The 19,459-nt window shown below is 64.8% G+C and overlaps 2 protein-coding genes across 2 annotated transcripts; both read right to left on the reverse strand.

Moving 5' to 3' along the window:
- Window positions 1-1,856: 1,856 nt before the first annotated feature.
- NTRK1 (neurotrophic receptor tyrosine kinase 1) lies at window positions 1,857-8,380 on the reverse strand. The gene is made up of 17 exons (XM_034071311.1): window positions 8,193-8,380; window positions 7,269-7,343; window positions 7,030-7,101; window positions 6,584-6,652; window positions 6,214-6,368; window positions 5,988-6,136; window positions 5,755-5,881; window positions 5,337-5,666; window positions 5,060-5,077; window positions 4,825-4,883; window positions 4,553-4,655; window positions 3,871-4,017; window positions 3,648-3,778; window positions 3,379-3,551; window positions 2,546-2,786; window positions 2,130-2,288; window positions 1,857-2,042 (listed from the first exon to the last, which is right to left on the reverse strand). The coding sequence occupies exons 1-17, from the start codon at window positions 8,378-8,380 to the stop codon at window positions 1,857-1,859; spliced, it is 2,382 nt and encodes a 793-aa protein (XP_033927202.1).
- A 900-nt stretch (window positions 8,381-9,280) lies between these two features.
- INSRR (insulin receptor related receptor) lies at window positions 9,281-18,907 on the reverse strand. Its single transcript, XM_034071129.1, has 22 exons — window positions 18,814-18,907; window positions 17,443-17,994; window positions 16,313-16,625; window positions 15,817-15,959; window positions 15,567-15,711; window positions 15,266-15,480; window positions 15,071-15,197; window positions 14,719-14,957; window positions 14,473-14,640; window positions 14,183-14,378; window positions 13,846-13,887; window positions 13,504-13,763; window positions 13,259-13,395; window positions 12,625-12,790; window positions 11,590-11,698; window positions 11,427-11,497; window positions 10,874-11,103; window positions 10,683-10,793; window positions 10,409-10,568; window positions 9,895-10,024; window positions 9,694-9,828; window positions 9,281-9,549 (listed from the first exon to the last, which is right to left on the reverse strand). The coding sequence occupies exons 1-22, from the start codon at window positions 18,905-18,907 to the stop codon at window positions 9,297-9,299; spliced, it is 3,996 nt and encodes a 1,331-aa protein (XP_033927020.1). The 3' UTR covers window positions 9,281-9,296.
- Window positions 18,908-19,459: the final 552 nt, after the last annotated feature.

A 19,459-nucleotide genomic window follows, 5' to 3' on the forward strand; every position in this document is an offset into this window, starting at 1 on the left:
CAGCCTCAAGTGCTGTCAAGGTGCCATTAATCGCTTCTCCTCGTTACAGTAATAGCTCTAATCACTCGGAATGATTCCCACATCCCAGCGCGGCTCATTCCCACCCATCCCAAGGCTCCATTAGGATCGAACCCACCTGCAGCTGCGGGTCCGTTGTGGCCACTCCAAGAGGGCGCTTCCCGGGGGGGCGGGGGGGATGGAAGTGACCCCCCATAGGCTGCTGCTCTTCAAGGTGTCCCTCGGGCAGGGGGACGGTGCTTGGGGTCGCTGCAGCTGCGCCCAGCGCCGCGATGCTGGACGGGACCCCCAAGTGCACTTAGGGGGCAGGCAGGGGCTGTGTGGGGCCGGGCGCTGCACCCTCAATGCCCCCAAACCACCCAGCGGGGATGCCCTTAGGGATGCTCGGAGCAGACCCAGCCTCAGTGCGGTCCTCGCTCGCAGCACGGGGGTGGGTCGGGACCCCCTGGTGCAGGATGCGGCCATGGACTCCCCACACCCCAATGGGGCAGAACGGGAGCGGAGCCGTTAATTACCTCATTGCGAGTCCATTACAGCTCCCCCCGGAGCCCGACACTGAGAAACGGCAGCGGAGGGGGGACGGGGGGGGGATCAATGAGCGCTGGAGCCCTCGGGGAGCGGGGCTGGAGGGAGCTTAACCCTTCCGTGCCCCCCCGAAGGGGAAGCGGGGCCGCTCCGGGGCGCTGCTCTGCGGCTGCAGAAGCTCAAAGGTTTTAATCTGGTTCCTTCCTCAAATGAGATAAGAGGGGAAAAGAGGCCATAAATCAGCGGAGGAGCAGGGCAGGAGGGACCCCAAGGAGGGGGGGGGCTCGGGCGGCCGCGCTGCGCCCCACGGGGCTCCCCCAGCACAGGAGAGAGGGCTTGGAGCTGGGGATGGAGCCCAGGGGCTGGGGCTCCTCCATCCAGCCCCGGCCGCGGGGGGTCCCGAGCCCCTTGGCTCCGTGCTCGCCCCTGCCTCAGTTTCCCCTCCGCGCCCCCCTTTCCTCCTGCTTATCTCGGGTCGTGGTGGGTAACAAAAGAGCTGCCAGGCCCGGCCTAATGAGCCAGATGGAATCAATTCAGCTCCATTACGGTCAGATCCAGGTCTCCACCATTACCAAGGCGGCCGGAGAGCCCGAGGGGGGATGATGGAGTGGATGCTACAGGGCATGTGATAACCCCCTGGCTCCGATGAGGGCTGTGGGGAAGGGGGGGGCTTCATCCTTTGGCTTTGTGCCATGGAGTCCTACCCAGCCTCCCCCGGACCCATCGGCAACGGTACCCAGGCACCCGGCTGAGGTAGGGCAAGAGCATCCTGGAGGGATGCTGAGCCCCATGGCTCCCTCTTTGCATCTGTGGACAGGGGCATCATCCCTGCATCCCAGGCACACATCCCTGCATCCCAGGCACATCCTCCCCTACACCACAGCCTCCCTGCTCCAAAACCTCCCTCTTTACCCCCAAACCCGCTCCAATCCCACCCGGAGCCAGCGGGTCCCAGTGCAGGGGGAGCCGGACAGCTTTATTATGGACCAGTTGTGCTGCAGAGCGGAGCATCCCAGCAGCCAGGGACTGGGATGAAGGAGCAGCCGAGCCCTATGGTGCCCAAACCCCCCTTAGAGCTGAGCTCCCGGCACCAACAGTGGCCCTGAGCCTGTGCTGGGGGCTCTGAGCTCTGCCCCATCAGCCTTGGGGGGCCCCAGCCCAGCCCTGCACCCCCCGGGGCGCTGGGAAGGGCGTTTTCCACTATAAATAAGGGTTTGTTCCTCTCCCCCCTCCCTTGGAGCATCAACCCGGGGGGGAATCCATGGGGCAGGAGGCAGCAGGGAGCAGAGGGTGCCTGGGGGGGGGGGGTCCCCTCATCCCAGGATGTCCAGGTAGATGGGGGGGGTCTTGACAAGGGCTTGGAGGTGGCTGTGGATGTCCTTGATGGGCCGGCGCTGCTGGGGCTCCCGCTGCCAGCAGCTCTGCATGATGGAGTACACCTCGGAGGGGCAGGTGCGGGGCCGCTCCAGCTCCCGGCCCTGCGTGATGCACTCGATGGCCTGTGGGAATACGGGATGGAGATGGAATAACAGCCTAACCCACCCCCCGGGGCTCTGACACCATCCTCTGCCCCCCCCATCACCCACCTCGGTGTTGGAGAGCTGGTACCAGGGCTGCTTCCCGTAGGTGAAGATCTCCCAGAGCACGACGCCGAAGCTCCAGATATCGCTCTCGGTGGTGAACTTACGGTAGAGGATGCTCTCGGGGGGCATCCAGCGGATGGGCAGCATGGTCCTGCCCCCCACCTGCCCGCAGCGGGGCCATCAGTGGGGCAGGGACCCCCCGTTTGCCCCCCTCAAGCCCCCAGATGTGCCTCAAATTAGAACTGTTTTAACACAGGGTGCCCGGTTAAGCCCCATCCCCGCAGTGCTGAAGGTCAGGCTGGAGCACCCTGCTCTAGCGGAGGGTGCCCATGGAACCGGATGGGCTTTAAGGTGCCTCCCCCCCCCAGACTGAGCTGCTGTGATTGGGCACGGGCTGGGGATGGAAGCGCCCGGCTCACCCGGTAGTAGTCGGTGCTGTAGATATCCCGGGACATCCCGAAGTCCCCGATCTTCACCACCAGGTCGTGGCCCACCAGGCAGTTGCGGGTGGCCAGGTCCCGGTGGACGAAGTGGAGCGAGGCGAGGTAGACCATGCCCGAGGCGATCTGCGTGGCGATCTGCAGCAGGCGGCTCAGCGTCAGCGGCCCGCAGGGCTGCCCCTGCCCCTGCTCCAGCATCTTGGCATCGGGGCCGTGGGACCTGCGGGGCACAGGGGCTGCTCGGAGCCGGGAACCAGCCATGGGGCACGGGGGGGATGAAGGCAGGGACGGGCGGTGCTGGGAAGGATGCGCCTCGGAGCTGCCCGTGGAGCTTTGAGCTCCCTGCATCCCAAAGCGTTCCCCGGCTCCAGGGCACGCACGGAGGCTGCCGGGGTGCGAACGGGGGGCGCGGGGGCCGCATCCAGCAGCTCTGCCTTTGATGCCGAGCGCTGCTGACAGCGGGAGCCGGGGGGGGCTCTGCTCGGCACAACCATTAATGCCAACTCCCATAACGATAATCACAGCAGCCACGTCTCAGAGCTCAGCGCGGCCACTAAAGCGATGCCTCTGGCAGCTGCCCCCCCCCCAGCCCGGCCCCCCCCGTCTAGCAGCAATACCTGGGGGGGCAATCGAAAAGTCTCTGCTCATTCCAGCTGATGGCCAATCTCTCTCTATTTGAGCCTCTCAGACAGCTAATCTAATCAATATTGCAAGGAGGGCTGCATTAGCAGGGAGCAGGCTGGCAGCGCTGATGGAGCGGCCAAGGAAAGGGGGGGGGCAGGCCTGCGACCCCCCCCCCCCCCCAGGCCCACCTGAGGAAGCGGTTGAGGTCCCCGTGCTTCATGTACTCGAAGACCATGATGAGGGGCTCGCCCTCGGTGCAGACACCATAGAACTTGACGATGTGCTCGTGCTGCAGCACAGTCAGCAGCTCAGCCTCACGCTGGAAGTCCAGGCGGGCGCTTTCCGTCACCTCCTTCAGTGCCTGAGGGGAGGCGGCATCAAACACCCCCCATAGACACCCCCATCATCATCATCATCATAACCATCATCATCATCGGCACCCCCCCCCCTTCCTCACCTTCACAGCCACCAGCATCTTCTCCTGCTCCGGGAGGAGGTTGTAGCACTCGGCCAGGAAAACCTTCCCGAAGGCTCCTTCCCCCAGCTCCCACTTGAGCACAATGTCCCGACGCTGCACATGGTGCACACCTGGGGGGGACCCCGACCCATCAGTGCCCCCCCCCCGCCCTGCACCAGGGGTGAGGCACTGGGAGGATGCTCTCGGTGTCCCCCCCCCTTACAGGCGTCGCAGAAGTACTGCGGGTTCTCGATGAAGTTGCTCTTCAGCCCCTCCAGTTTGCTCTCTGCTGAGGACAAGGGGCTGCTGCCCAGGTTCATGAAGTGCAGGGACATGGCCAGGTCGTCGTCTTGGGCCAGCACGGCCGAGCCTTGCAGGGACAAGGACAAGGCCATTGTGGGGGGGGGTCCCACGGCCCTACCCCCCCCCCCCCCCCCCCCAGCCGGCGCTGCCAGTGCCAGGCTCTGCCGAGCATCCCCTCGGCCCGGCCGGCCCCTGGGGGCCAGGCAGCCCCATCAAACCCATTTAGAGGCTGAATCTATTCCAGGAGTGAATTAACAGCTGCTGCCTGTGCTGCCGGGGGGGGGGGGGAACCCGCCACGGTCCCCATCAGAGCCCCCACCAATGGTCCCCATCAACGTCCCCCCCAGCATCGCCACCCACATTCCCCATTAATGCCCCCAAACCTGGTCTACATCGATGTGCTCATCCCTGGTCTCCATTAACATCCCCCCCCCAATGGTCCCCATCCATCAATGTCCATGCCTGTGGTCCCCATCAACATCAGCATCCGTACCCTTGCTCCCCATCAGCATCCCTGCTGTGGTCCCCCCCTCCCCACTGCTCTGCCCCAGTCCCGGCTGTCCCCATGCCCGGTGCCTGTCCCGTGGGGGGGGGATACTCACGGTTGATGCCGAACTTGGAGCGGCGACCGCACTTGTTGAGCGCGATGAGCATGAGGGAGAGGAAGAGGGAGGCGAACACGGCCAAGGCCACGGCCACCGAGACCTGAGCACAGCGGGGACAGGGCCTTGGTAACGGCCACAGAGCCCAGGGGAAACCGAGGCACGGGAGCGCTGCCCTGCGGCCCCATCGCATCGCATTGCTCTGGGCTCTGAGGCTTTGTCCCCCTCTTTTTGGGGTGTCCTGGTCCCCCAGCCGTGGAGCACCCCCTCACCCCGAACGCGTGCTCATCCACCGTCTCCACAGGCCCATCCAATGAGCTGTTCCTGGTCCCTGGGGTGGGAGAAGGGTGTGGGGTGAGTGTGGGGCAGGGGGGGGCCCTATGGGGTGGCCCCAGTGGGGGGGGGGGCACCAGGGATGGCAATGCTCCTGCAGCGCAGGGATGGGGGTACCCCAGCATCAGCCCTGTTGGGGCAGGGGTTGTACCCATTGCAGTGCCCATCACTCACCCAGTGGAGACAGAGACACTGGTGCAGCCCAAAGGGGAGAGAAAGGAGAAAACCTCGTTATTCCCAAGGTAAAGGAGGAAACACCTTGTTATTCCCAGGCAAAGAGGGAAAAACCTCATTATTCCCAAGGCAAAGGAGGAAAAACCTCATTATTCCCAAGATAAAGGAGGAAAAACCACGTTATTCCCTGCCTTTCCCTTCTCCTGCCCCTGGGGGACCTGAGCCACACCGGAGCCACACCAGAGCCACACACAGAGCCAAGAGATGCAGCACGGACCAGGAATGGGCTCCTCGGGGCTGAAGCTGAAGGGGTTCTCCATGAAGCGGCCCTGGATGCTGCGGGAAGCGCTTCCCAGCGGATTGCGGAGCACGAGGGTGTAGTTGCCGTTGTTGACGTGCGTGGGGCGGTTGAGCTGCAGGCAGCCGTGCAGCACCGTGGAGTTGTGCTCGTACTCCACGATGCGCGTGTGGATGTAGGGCCCCTCGGCCAGGGCTGAGCCGTTGAAGAGCCAACGGATGCTGGGAGCGGGGTTGCCGTCCACGGAGAACGGGATGCACCAGAAGTGCTGCGGGATGGCCTCGTGCAGCAGCAGGATCACGGGGGGGACTGGAGGGGATGCACACAGGGAGCAGGATGGGTGCCGGAGCCGGACCCCGCACCCCGACCCCGCTCCAGCCCCCCCAGGGCTGCTCACAGGTGATGTTCAGCACCACGCTGTCCTCCGCCGGCCCCACCACGTTCTCTGCCCTGCACGTCAGCTCCTTGTGGTTGAGGCTGGAGGAGACGTTGCTGAGCTCCAGGATGAGCTCCTGGTCCGAGAGCTGCGGGAGCATCGGGATGAGCAAACACCCCCCCCATGCAGCCCCCCCATGGGGACAGGGACGGGGCCGTGCCCCACTGCGGTTGAGCCCCATGGCCCTGCCTTGCCTTGGTGACCGTGGGCAGCTCGGAGCCCAGCTCGGGCAGCAGCCACTCCGCGGTGCCCGGCGGCTCGGCCGCGATCAGGCAGGTGAGGTTGATGCTGTCCCCTTGGCGCAGAGCGGCTCCGGGGGGCTCGATGAGGACGCTCGGGGGCTCTGCCGGGACACGGGGGTGAGCGGGGCCGGGTGTCCCCCCCCAGAGAGGGCTCAGGAAGGGGGGGGCCGGCACCTACCGCAGGCGCGCAGGGGCCGGCTCCCCAGTGGCACCAGTGCGGAGCCATCCCAGCAGAGCAGGGACTGGTTGCCCAGGTCGGGCCGGCTCCCGATGTGCCAGAGCTGCAGCCAGCGGAGGCCGCAGGAGCAGTTGAAGGGGTTCCCCACCAGGACGCTGAGATGGGGCAGGGAAGAGGACAAGGACTCACCACGGGAGAGCATTCCCAATCCCACTGATCCCGCCCCGAGCCGGATGCCACAGGTGCCACCCCTGTCCCCATCCCCACACCAGGGCTGTCAGAGCCTTCCTCTCCCTGCATCCACAGCCCTATCCCTGCTTCCTCCAGCCAGGGATGCTCTGCACCCTTCTTCCCCTTCCCCATCACTCACAGCTCTTGCAGGGGCAGATGCTGGAAGCTCTTCCAGGAGAGGCTTTGCAGCGCGTTGGAGGAGAGATTCCTGCCGGATGGAGCCCATCAGCGTCCCCTTCCCACCGCAGACCCCATCCTGCATCACCCCACCCTGGCACTGGGTCACACCGTGACCAAGCAAAACCACCTCTGCCACTGTGCCCCCGGCTTCCAGGCGAGAAGGGAGCCCCACGCACCCCAGGACAGGGCCCGTCCCCCCCGCACCGGGGCAGCACAGAGCTCCGGGGGGGGGGGACACGGGGACAGAAGCCCCCCCCCAGGGTCGATGGTTTCCCACTCAGCAGCAGAGCCCCACGTGTGTCCCCCCCCGCGGCGCGGTGACAGCATCGATCCGGTCACCCTGCACCGGGGCTGAGTGCCCGCAGGGATGGGGAAGGGAGCTGGGGGGGGGACACGGACACTCACACATGGCTCAGCTTGGGGGTGTCCAGGAAGGCATCGTCTGCGATGTGCTGCAGCCCCGACCTGGAGATGGTGCTGCGGGAGGCAAGGGCTGAGCGCCCGCAATGGGAACCCCCAGGCCCCATCCTGGGAGCGTTCCCCCTTTGTCTCCCTGCTGCGGGATCAGGCTCCATGCACCGGCCCCAGCCTCACCCCACGGCCCAAGACAGGGACCCCCCCCCCTCGGGTCCCGGGGTGCTCACAGGCTCCGGAGCTCCCGCAGCATCCTGGTGTCAGCCCGGGTCAGGGCCGTCAGCGCCCGCTGGTTCTCGATGACACTGGGGGGGGGGGGGGGGGGGAAGAGGAGGAGTTTGGGGGGCAGCGAAGGACACCCCGTGCCGGGGGCTGCCAGAAAGCACAGGGGGAGGGGTCCACCGGCTGCCTTCACCCCCTTCCCCTGATCCCAAGGCAGGGGGGGAAGGAAAACCCCTTTGGAGTGGGCGCTGCTTCCACAACCCCAAATTCTCGGGTGCAAAGTGGGGATTCAGACCCCCCCCGAGAGGGGGTGGGTTCCATTGTGACCCCAGTGGATGAGGCTGTGGGGATGGGGCAGAAGGGGGGGTCTCTTGGGCGACCCCCGTCCCCACCCAGTGAACAAAGAACTGATGCAGCATCCCCGGCCCATGGGGAAACTGAGGCACGGAGACAACGCCGCAGCCAGCCCCGGCAATGCGGCACGGCCAGGGCTGCACGGGGGGGTCCTGCACCCCCTCCCACCCCAGTACCCTCCTCTGCAAACCGCGCAGGAGAAGGGGCAGGAGCAGAGAGCTTCCAAACCACCACATTCGGGTGCCCATCCCCAGCCCCATCACCCCAGCAACAGCAGCAGCCCCCAGGCCCCTTGCTCTGCCCCAAACCCCTCACCCCCGGTTCCATCGCTCATCACCCCGTGCCTCAGACCCATCATCTCCATCACCCCCAGCTGAAGCTCTGTCACCCTCCGCTCTGTCACCCTCAGCTCTCTCATCCTCAGCCCTGTCACACTCAGCTCTCTCACACTCAGCTCTGTCACCCTCAGCTCTGTCACCCTCATGTCACCCTCAGCTGTCTCATCCTCAGCTCTCTCATCCTCAGCTCTGTCACCCTCAGCTCTGTCACCCTCCGCTCTGTGTCCCAGCCCCACTCACACGTCGGTGAAGCCGCCGGTCCCCAGCAGCCGCTCCAGGCTGCTCACGGCTCCGGGCTCCCGGCAGAGCACGGCCCCGGCCCGGGGGCAGCGGCAGCCCCGGGGGCAGGCACCGGCAGCGGCCGGGGCAGGCAGCGGCAGCGGCAGCAGCAGCGTGGCCAGGCAGAGCCAAGCGGGCAGCGGCAGCATCGCGGGGCCGGGGCCGCCGTCCCTCGCACTCGCCCGGCAGCCCGAGCACGGGGCCGTGCGGGGCTTAAGAGCCACGAAGGGACCGGCCCCCCGGGAGGGGCCGCGGCTCCCCCCGCCCCGGCACCGCCCCCGGCGCCCCCCGGCCGGGATGCAGCGGGGCAGGGACCCCCGAGCCCATCACAGCCCCCCCCGGGTGACCCCAGCGCAGGATGGAGCTGCCCTGGCTCCTGCAGTGTTGGGGTGCAGAGAGGATGGAGACGGGGGGCATTTGGTGGCACCAACCCCCCCCCCCCCCGCCCCAGCAGAGCCGCCGCCCGCCGCATCCTCCCCAGTTCCCTGTTTTAATCTCGGTCCGGGCGTCGCAGGAAGCAGACGAGGCTGGGGGGGGGGGGAATGGAAACCTCCATGAGCTGCACCCCCCTTCGTAGTGACCCCCCCAAACCAGGCACCGCCACGTCCGAGCTTCATCCCCCCTTTATTTGCGCTCATCCCACGGGCACAGATCAGCAGCGGAGCCCCTTACCCAGACCAGCAGAGCCCTGAGACCAGTCCCAGTGCTGGGGACGGGAGGGGGGGGCAGAGGAGAGCCCCGCGACTCAGGTTCCCCACGTGTAAAAGAGGGGGGGACCCTGTTGCTGGTTGAGGGGGGGGGGACCCAGACCCCATTCCCCTCCCAAAACGATAAGGACAGACCAAGGCGGTCTCCGTCCATCCGGCGCCTCCCTGCTCCTTCCCCTTGGCTTGGGGCACCCCAATATATTCCCAGGGGAAACGCGCCCCATGGAGCATCCTGGTTTTTCCCACCACTCCTTTCCCAAAGCACCCGCTCCTTGGAAGCAATAAATAACACAGGGGGGGTCCCGGCGGTGGGGGGGTGGCCGGGGGATGCAGAGTCCAAGGACACGCCGGGATGGGCTCAGGCCATCCCATTGGGAAGCCGGCTGGAGCCGTCGTCCTTAGGGGAAGGCGGTGGGGATGGGGGGGGCTCGTCCTTCCCGTGGGACTGATCCACGTCGGGGTCGGGGGGTTCTCCGGAGCCACCGCGGCTGTAGAAGAAGGAGAGGGTGCGGAAAGCGGGGGCCATGTGGTCCTTGATGCTCTCCAGGAGCTGGATGAAGGAAGGGCGCAGCCGCGGGTTCTGCTGCCAGCACAGGCACATCAGCTCGTGCCTGCGGGAGAAGAGGCACCGCTGGGCTTGGGGCGCATCCCAAAGGAGCCAGGGACCAGACCCCAGGGTGATGGGCACGGGGCTGGGCTCTCTGAGCAGTGCAAAGGGAGGGTTCGGGGGGGGTCTCCCCCATCCCCACACTCACAGTTTGTCGGGGCAGTTCTCGGGGCGCTCCAGGACCCCGTTGTCCATGACGAAGCGCAGGACCTGCTCGTTGGACATGCCCTGGTAGGGCTGCTCGGCCAGCGTGGCGATCTCCCACAGCACCACCCCGAAGGACCTGCAGCACCACGGCACTCAACCAGGATACGGCCCCCCCGGCCCCACAGGGCTCCCCAGCACCTACCACACGTCGGACTGCGTGTTGAAGATGCCGTCCTTGAGGGCCTCTGGGGACATCCAGCGCACGGGGAGCAGCCCCTTGCCCCCCTTCCGGTAATAATCCGTCTCGTAGATATCCCGGGTCATGCCGAAATCTGGTGGGGAGGAAGAGGAGGAGGGAGCTGTGAGCCCCAGGATGCTCCCTGCAGCACTGGGTGCCTGGTGCCCTCAGTGTAAGGACATGGAGCTGTTGGAGCAGGGCGAGGATGAGCAGCTCCCATAGGAGCCAGGCTGGGAATACTGGGGCTGGTTCAGCCTGGAGAAGAGAAGGTTCCTTAGAGCAGCTCCAGTGCCTAACGGGGCTACAAGAAACCTGGAGAGGCGCTTGGGACAAGATGCAGGGACAGGACAAGGGCAATGGCTTTAACCTGGTTGCACGGGGCTTGGAGCATCCTGCTCTAGCGGAAGGTGTTGGAGCTGGAGGAGCTTTAAGGTCCCTTCCACCCAACCCTGCCTGGGGCTCAGTGTGGGGCTGGCACCTCCAATCTTGACGGTGAAGTCCTCGGACACCATGCAGTTGCGGGCAGCCAGGTCCCTGTGCACGAACTTGTTGGCATTGAGGTAAGCCATGCCATCGGCGATCTCCCCGGCCATCTGGATCATGTCCTTGAGCGATGGTGGTGGCAGCCCGGGGTTGTTCTGCACCATGCACAGAGACCCAGGGGGCTGGGGGGGATGCAGCAGGACTGCCCCAAGGGATGGGGTTGGGGTCTCTGTGCCCATGGGCACTGCGGGACCCGGCCAGCCCCTCACCTCGGCGTCAGGCCGCAGCGAGCGCAGGTAACTCTTCAGGTCCCCACGTGTCATCAGCTCCATGATGACCAGGGCTGGCTGGCCCTGGGACACGACGCCGAGCAGCCGCACCTGGGGGGCACAAAGAGGGGCGGCCGGTTTGTGGCCAGACCCCCCCGTGTCCCCTCCGTCCCCCTTGGCCCCACACCTACCACATGGTGGCACTTGAAGGCTTTCATGACGGAGGCCTCGTTGAGGAACTCGATGCGCTCCCGCATGGTGGCCAGCTCATTGACCGTCTTCAGGGCCACCTTGGTCTCCTCGCCCTCAGCATCCAGCCCCAGCAGCAGCCCCTCGTACACCATCCCGAAGGAGCCCTGCCCCAGCTCCCGGATCACCGTGATCCTCTCCCGCGACACCTCCCACTCGTCGGGAATGTACACTGCAGGGGGGGTCCCGCTCTCACTGTCACCTTGCCCACCCTGCCCCTGTCTCCATCTCCATCCTCATCCCATCTCCATCCTTGTCTCCATCCCCATCTCCATCCCATCGCCATCCTTGTCTCCGTTCTCATCCTCATCCCCATTCCCAGCCACATCCCCATCTTCATGACCATGTCTTCATCTTCAGCCCCATTCCCATCACATCCCCATCCTTGTCCCCATCCCCATCTCCATCACATCCCCATCCCCATCTTTATCCACAACCACATCCAATCCCATTCCCATCCCATCCCAAAGGAAGGCCCTGTCCATCCCCACGCACTGTCCGAGGTGCTGAAGTACTCAGGGTTGACGGAGGTGTAGAGCGTCCCACTGGGGTACCCATCATTGCTCCTGCCAGGGGTGGCATCACTCAGAGGACGGGGGGGGGGGCACGGTGCCACCGCCCCACATCCCAGCCCCGAGGCCACGGGGATGGTCCCTACCTCTTCTTGTTGTAGAAGAAGACGAAGACGGCAAGGCAGGAGATGAGCACCATGAGCACCACAGGAGCCACCGTGAGCAGGACGTAGAAGCTGTTGGACTCCTCCTCGGCTGCTGGGAGCCCACCCCACACATTGCAGGATCCGTCCCACCACCACCGTCACCATTGGACCAGCTCCCCAGCCCAAGCAGCACCCACTGGTCCCTGGGTGTCCCCATCCCAGAGCATCCCCTGATCCTCCAGTGTCCCCCAATCCCCCAACTCCCCAATCCAGTGAAGATGGCCTGGATGAAAGGGAGCTTTGGTTGGAAATCAGGGATAAAAGGAATGTTGGTGACCTTTGCAAGAAGGAGCAGGTAACTCAGGAGGAACACAGGGTTGGACAGGGAGAAGATCAGAAGGGCCAAAGCCTGACTAGAACTTAATCTGTTACTGCTGTAAAAGGTGGAATCATGGAATGGTTTGGGTTGGAAGGGAACTTAAAGCTCCTCCAGCTCCAGCCCCTGTCATGGGCAGGGACACCTTAAACTGGAGCAGGATGCTCCCAGCCCCATCCAACCTGGCCTTGAGCAATGAAACTGACTCTGCAAAGACATTAACACCATAAGGATGGTGAAGGAGGTTCCCCATCCTGTACTGGATGTGAAGGGAAGCAGTGGCAAGGGCTGAGGAGAAGGTCAAGGCACTCAACACCACCTTTGCCTCTGTGTAAGGGTGAGAGCCATTGTCCCAGGGGTCCCAAGCCCCCTGGGCTGGAAGCACAAAGGCAGGAGCCCCTTGAAGCCCTCATCAGCCAAGGAAAAATGGTCAGGGACCTTCCTCACCACTTACACACACACAGGTCTATGGGGCTGGATGGGACCCACTGCGGGAACTCACAGAAGCTCTCCCCAAGCCACTTCCCATCATTTCTGAGCAGTCCCAACCCATCAGCATCCCCTGGTCCAGCAGCACCCCTGACCCCCAGCTCCCTGCCCCACAGCCCATGCCCATGGCTGGGGACCCCTCTGGTGTCCCCACTGTCCCTTGTGGGTACCTGGCCCCAGGATGTAGAACTTGATGAGCCCTGTCCATGAGCCGTTGCCAGCCAGAGACGTGGCCCGGACCTTGGCCGAGTAGTTTCCCGGCTGGAGCAGAGCCAGGTGGACCCCTCCGTACTTGGAATAGCGGTGTCGGGACACACAGACAACGGTGGTGACCTCCTGGGGGGGACAATGGTGGGGTGGGAGGGAGATGATGGGAAAGGGATGGGATAGGGATGAGGATGAAGATGGGAGGGGGATGGGGATGAAGATGGGATGGGGATGGGAATGAGAATGGGAAGGGGAGAGGATGGAGATGGGATGGGGATGGGAAGGGGAAGGGATAGGGATAGGGATGGGATGGGAATGAGAATGGGAAGGAGAAAAGATGGGGATAGAATGGGAAGGGGAAGGGATGGGGATGAGATGGGGATAAGGATGAGGATGGGGACGGGATGGAGATGGGGATGAGGATGGGATGGGATGGGGATGGGAAGGGGAAGGGATGGGGATGGGAATGAGAATGGGAAGGAGAAAGGATGGGGATAGAATGGGAAGATGAGGGGATGGGGATGGGATGGGAAGGGATCGATGGCTGCTGTGCCCCCATACCCAGAGGTGTTAGGGGTGCTGCGGGGGGGTCCTCACCTCGCTCTCACGGCTGTACTTGATCTCATACTTGAGGATGAGCCCGTTGGGGTTGCGAGGCTCCTCCCAGCGCAGCAGGACACTGTTCTTCCCTGCCGGCTCCCACGTCACATTCCCGGGAATGTTGTCGGCTTGCACTGGAGAGGGGGCACAGAGGGGGCTCAGCTCCCATCCCCCTCCCCATCCAGCCCACACAGGAGGCTCCCGGTGCATTCCGGCCCCATGGAAGCAGGCTCGGGACATACACTCGGGCATGGTCCTGGCGAAGACGAAGGTGGATGCGCTGCAGCCCACGGTGTGTGCAGCGTGGTTGCAGGCGTGGATGTCGATGCGGTACTCGGTGAAGTGCCGCAGGTGGGACAGCACCGCGCGGTCCCGCACCACCTTGTCCTCGAAGATCTGGAAGTGGGGTTTGGGATCGTCCCCAGGGCCGTGTGCTGGGGGCTCCAACCAGGATGTGTTGGTCGGGGATGCGGCCACCAGGTCCCTGCGGCGCTTCAGGGTCCTGCAGGACACGGGTAGGGATGGAGCAGGGGGTGCCGGCTCCCCAAGCTGGGCTGGGAAGGGCTGGTGTGGTCCCCACTCACCTCTGTGGGTTCTTGTTGATGGATGTCACCTTCCAGGGTGGCCTGAGACAGTGGGGATTGGATAAAGGATCCGTCAGGAACAGCCTCTGGATCCCCATCCATGCTCCCCCTCCGGGAATCACACCCTGCACAAGCTGCACAACCAGAGCCTGCAGCAGCTCTGGGACCGCAGCCACCACATACTCTCCATCCCCATGGGCAGGATCCACTTCGTCTTCAACCCCCAAATGTGCCTGGCTCAGATCTACCCCATGGTGATGGGTACCAAGGGGGGACAGAGCAGGGCTGGGATCAACCAACGGGGACCCCCAACCCAGGACCCCCCCTTGGACATCACCTGGGGATGATGATGGAGCTGTGGAGGAAGTTCTCAAACTTCTTCTGGAAGGACTCAGCCTCCCCCTGCATGTGGAGCTGCCCATCGGCCGGGCGGCAGGGGCAGCACCGCTCCTCCGCATCCTGCTCCAGCTCAGCACCCTCCCCATCACCGGTCCCAAAGCGGGTGTCCGCGCTGCTCGTGGGCAGCTTCAGGCCTGCGGGTAGAGATGGGCAAGGCTGGAGCTGATCCCAGAGCCTGGCATGGGGGGAGCATCCTCGTCCCCAGGCACCGGCCTCATCCGGCCTCACCTTTGTGGCAGTAGTCATTGACATAGAGCTCCATGTCCTCCGCCAGCTGCTGCCACAGCACCAGGTAGTAGGTGATGTTGCCGTTGCGCTGCGTCGGTGGCTTCCAACGCACCACGATGTGGGAGGAGGAGTTGGACATGGAGATGACGTCCCGGGGCACCGTCGGGGCTGGGGGGGACGTGGGGATGTCAGTGCCCCCCCCGGGGCTCCACCGTGGGGCCCAGCAGCCCCAGTGCCATCCCTTACCCGCTGGCATGGTGCGGATGTAAACCACCTCGCTCTGCGCCCCATAGTTGCGCCCTTCCTCGGCCGTGGTGAGGGTGATGGCGCGCACAAAGATGGCATACTGGGTCCATGGCCGCAGGTTGAGCAGGGCCACGCCAGGCTCCTGCTCACTGCTCAGCGGCAGCTCCACGTCCAGCACGTTCCAGCTCTGAGCCCCACACGCATCCTGCCCCACGTACTCCGACACGTTCTGGAAGGGTCTGAGCCGCAGATCCAGGTGTTGGGATCCCCTCCCGGCCACCCCACAACTGGGGTCCATCCCCATGGGATGGGGCTCCCGAAGCCTCCATGGAGGTGGATGGGGACCACTCACGACTCCTTGTAGTAGACGATGAAGCTGAGGAGATCCCGGTACTCGGGGGGCCGGTACCGCTCCCACTTGAGGAAGATGCGGTCGGACTCGGTGATGTTGGAGATGAAGCGCAGGGGCTGGGTCTTGCCTGTGCAGGGGAGGGAGGGTTGGGGCCGGGTCTCGGGGCACTGCCGCGCTCTCCAGCCCCATACTCACAGGACGCCCGGTCCCCGTTGGTGCGAGGGTTGATCTCAGCCTTGTTCTGCCGCCCCTTGGTGCCAGTCACCTCCTCCATGCGGTAGATCTCAGCCAGGCACAGCTTGGGGTTGAAGGCAAAGTACATCTTGCCCACGGGGATGGAGAGGACATGGTGGCTCCAGTCCCAGAGCTGCTGCAGGTTCTGGTTGTCCAGCACGTACAGGGTGTAATTCCTGGAGGAGACATGGATGGAAGAGGTGGGAATGGGCATCCCAGAGCCCTTTGTCCTCCCGGACCCAAACCTGTGCCCCATCCTCACCCATCAACCATGGAGTCCCCGCGGATCAGCTTGAGGTTCTTGAAGAAGGACAAGGAGACCAGGGCAAAGGAGTGCTTGATCTTCAGGAAGCCTGTGATGGTCTCGATGAGGCCCAGGCTGCTCTGCAGCTCTGAGGCCAGGTTATCTGGGGCCAAGAAACCGGTGTGAGGACCCCCCCGTCCTCATTCATCCCCCCCCATCCTTGCCCCCTGGGCAGGGTGGGATGCAGGAGCCTGGAGGCAGCACTCACAGCCCCGGCGGATGTTCACGATGAGGTTGCCCTCAACCAGGGTGCAGCCCCCGAGCTCCTGTGCTGCCCGTGTCGAGTCAATGGTCTTGGTGCCCACCTTGCAGGCCTTGGGGCACAGCCCCTCGCACTTGTGGCAGAACATGCTGCGGATGGGACACAGGACCAGGGAATGAGGGAACCAGTGAGGGTGGGAAGTGCCTTTCAGCTCATCCAGTCCCCACTGCCAAGGACACCACTAACCCATGGAACTGAGGACCTCAGCTACTCCATTCCTGCCCTGGGCAGCTTGGTCCAATGGGGCAGGAATTGTTCCTCAGCTCCATCTAAACCTGCCCTGGAGCAGCTTGAGGCCGGTTCCTCCCGTCCCATCCCTTGGGAGCAGAGCCCCCTCCCGGCTCCCTCCTCCCATCACCTCGGCAGTGATCGGCTCCCCCTGAGCCCCTCAGCCGCTCCCCATCCCTCGTGCTCCAGCCCCGCTGCCCGTTCGCATCCCGACCTGCTCCCGTTCCTGGTGTATCCCGCAGGGCACTCGGACAGGCACTGCCGCTGGTGCAGGACGAACTCGGAGGCGTGCCGGGGGTTACCGGACACCTTGCGCAGGCTGGCGCAGTACTCGGCGGTCACGCAGCGCCAACCCTCGTACTCGTAGGTGCGGGGCGGGCAGGAGGGCAGGCACCGGCCCTGGAACTGGAAGTGGCGACAGGCGACGCAGGAGCGGCCGTCGCGGGGCCGCCCGCAGCCCCCCAGGCACTCGGAGTGGCAGCACTCGCCCGAGGCTGTGCAGGCGGAGCCGGCGCCGCAGGGACACACTGCGGGGGACAGGGACGGGCATGGAGGGGAGCAGCTCCTGCTCCAGCGCCTGCCACGGGCAGGGAACCTTCCACTGGAGCAGGATGCTCCAAGCCCCGTGTCCAACACTGCCAGGGATGGGGCAGCCACAGCTTCTCTGGGCACCCTGTGCCAGCGCCTCAGCACCCTCACAGGGAACAGCTTCTGCCTTATCTCCAACCTGAACATCCCCTGGTTCAGTCTGAACCCATCACCCCTCGTCCTAGTGATGCGCTCCCTGATGAAGTCCCTTCTCCAGCATCCTTGCAGACCCCTTCGGACACTGGAAGCTGCTCTGAGGTCTCCACACAAAAGATGATGTAGGGATGAAGCGATGGAGCAACGGAGTGATGCAGGAATGGAAGGAGGGGAAGATGTGTAATGGGATGAAGGGATAAAGGGAAAGGGAAGGGGAAGCAGAAGGGAAGGGGAAGCAGAAGGGTAGGGGAAGGGAAGGGGAAAGGAAGGGATGGGGAAGGCAAATGAGAAGGGGAAGGAGAAGGGAAGGGGAACAGAAGGAATGGGAATGGGAATGGGAAGTGGAAGGGAAGAGAAGGGAAGGGAAGGGAAGGCAAGGGAAGGGCAGGCAGGGCTGCGCTGCGCTGCAGGTCGCAGTACCCGGTGCCGGTGCCGCAGCCCCGATAAGATCGGTGTTTACTGTACACACCCCTGCCCAGCCTCCTGTTTACAGCAAACGAGGCCGGGAGCGGCCCCGTTACAGAGCGGCTCCGGTTACCCCTGCCCGCCCCGGCCGGGCCCGAGCGGCCCCATGGCGGCTCCGGACCCCCCGGTACCCACCCTTCTGGCAGTAGGCGGAGGTCCAGCAGCGGTACTCGCGGCGGCCGCTGACGCTGGTCTGCGCACACGGCTCCCCCACGTCCAGGATGCCCGGACAGACGTCGGCGCACTCCGCGGCCGGTTTGTTGCCCACGATGTAGGGGTTGTCGCCGGCGTCCGGCAGCAGCAGCCCCCAGTCGATGGTGGAGAGGTGGCAGAGCTCCTGGTTGCGCTCGATGCGCACCGAGCCGCGCAGGATGTGCGCCAGGCTGTGCAGCCCCACGTCCCGCAGGTGCGGCATCTCGAAGATGACCAGGGCGTAGCTGAAGAAGAGGTTGGTGCCGCGGATGACGGAGAGGTTGGGGAAGAGGTCCCGGAGGCTTTCGAGCCCGTACACGCGGAACAGGAGCAGGTACTCGGTGATCATGAGCAGGCGGGGGAAGCTGAGGCCGCGGAAGTCCTCGGCGCCCGTGGTGAACATGAGCAGGATCTGCAGGTTGCCCTCGATGATGGAGCAGTTCTCCAGCTTCTGGAGCTGGGAGACGTCGTTGCGGATGTCCATGCTGCCGCAGACTGCGGTGGTGACAAGGGGGAGATGCTGTGGGCAGCGGGGATGGGGCCCCCAGCACCGCTGCTGCCGTGGTTGTGACGGTCAGGGTGACAGGAGCGGCTGTGACAGGCGGCTCAGGGCTGATGCTAACGAGGGCTGGCTCTTGTCTCGCCTCCTGTCAGCCCCACACCACGTCCCTGCGCCCCACGGGGGTCAGGATGCTCCATGGGGAGCTCATGGCATCTTTCCGCCCCCCCCCCCCCCCAGATGTGTGCTGATGCAGGTCCTGCTCCAGCATTCCCAATGATCTCCCACTGGGTTTGCCATCCCGGGGCTTTCCCACCCAAAGAGTGGGAATATCGCAGGAGCATCCCGCACTTCCCAGTGCAAGCAGGGATGCAAGGAGAAGGTGGCAGCTTCCCGGCTGCAGCATCCCCAGCCCGGGCCCTGGTGCTGAGTGATGAGATCCCAGTGATGGGACCTCATGGATGCACATGGGCACAGGGACCCTCTGCGGGTGCAGCAGGGATGGGGGGGGACAGGACAGATCCTGATCCCAGACATTCCCCACCATGGCCATAGGAGCCACAGGATATCCCCCCTTCCCTTTTCCATTCACCCCCATTAACAGCGCTGTCCATGGCTCCTTCCCACCATCCCAGCTCCCAGCTCCAGCCAATCCTCCCACCACGCTCCCTTCTTCCCATCCCAACAAGTGTGTGGGGGAATCCCCCACTCTCCTCCTCCTGGATGTGGGATCCACAGCACACAGGGCAGGAAACCGAGGCAGGAAGCACCCAAAGGGCTTTCCCCCCCCCCAGCACCCCCATCCCAGCACTTACTCTCGGACGGGGCCCGCACGGGGGGCAGCGGGAGGGGGCCGAGGAGCAGCAGCATCAGCCCCAGTCGTGGGGCACCCAGCAACCTGGTGCCCATCCCGGCCGCTGCTCTGTGTGCGCCGCGGTCCCTATGGGGCTGGCTCTGGGGCAGGGCCGGCCCCGCGGTCCCTATGGGGCTGGCTCTGGGGCAGGGCCGGCCCCGCGGCCCCTCCGGTTGTTGTCGCTGCCGCACACCAAATATTTAGCCTGAAAACCACGGGCCGCGGCCAGCGCTTGTTTGGGAAATAGAGGAGGGCAAACACCGCCCCCCCCCCCCCCCCCCCCCCCCCCCCCCCGGGATGGGCCGGGAAGCGCTGGAGCCGGATCCCCATGGGCAGGGAGGCAGCGGAGCCCACGGAGCAGCACAAGGGGATGGAGCCGGGGTCACCCCCCGGGAGTGTGGGACAGGAGCTGGGTGAGGGGAGGCTGATTTCTTACCCGAGGGCTGAGCACAGGGGAGGGTGCGGCCATGGGGCAGCCCCAGGGATGGAGGGAGGGAGGGAGGGATAGAGGGATGGATGGAGGGGTGGATGGAGGGACAGATGGATGGATGGATAGAGGGATGGATGGATGGATAGGGGGATGGATGGACAGATGGATGGATGGATAG

The sequence above is a fragment of the Melopsittacus undulatus genome, chromosome 20 (genome assembly GCF_012275295.1).
Source record: "Melopsittacus undulatus isolate bMelUnd1 chromosome 20, bMelUnd1.mat.Z, whole genome shotgun sequence".
NCBI classification, from domain to species: domain Eukaryota; kingdom Metazoa; phylum Chordata; class Aves; order Psittaciformes; family Psittaculidae; genus Melopsittacus; species Melopsittacus undulatus.

What these genes read in the sequence shown, in the direction of transcription:
- NTRK1 (XM_034071311.1), bottom strand. Translation starts at nt 8,380, where the DNA reads ATGCTGCCGCTGCCCGCTTGGCTCTGCCTGGCCACGCTGCTGCTGCCG. An exon ending in ACCCCCAAGCTGAGCCATGT is followed by an intron (nt 6,653 to 7,029) that starts GTGAGTGTCCGT and finishes TCCATCCGGCAG; the next exon opens with GAATCTCTCCTCCAACGCGC. An exon ending in ACCAGCTCTCCAACACCGAG is followed by an intron (nt 2,043 to 2,129) that starts GTGGGTGATGGG and finishes GTATTCCCACAG; the next exon opens with GCCATCGAGTGCATCACGCA.
- INSRR (XM_034071129.1), bottom strand. Translation starts at nt 18,907, where the DNA reads ATGGGCACCAGGTTGCTGGGTGCCCCACGACTGGGGCTGATGCTGCTG. An exon ending in ATCAACAAGAACCCACAGAG is followed by an intron (nt 13,764 to 13,845) that starts GTGAGTGGGGAC and finishes CGTGTCCTGCAG; the next exon opens with GACCCTGAAGCGCCGCAGGG. An exon ending in AGTACAGCCGTGAGAGCGAG is followed by an intron (nt 12,791 to 13,258) that starts GTGAGGACCCCC and finishes TGTCCCCCCCAG; the next exon opens with GAGGTCACCACCGTTGTCTG.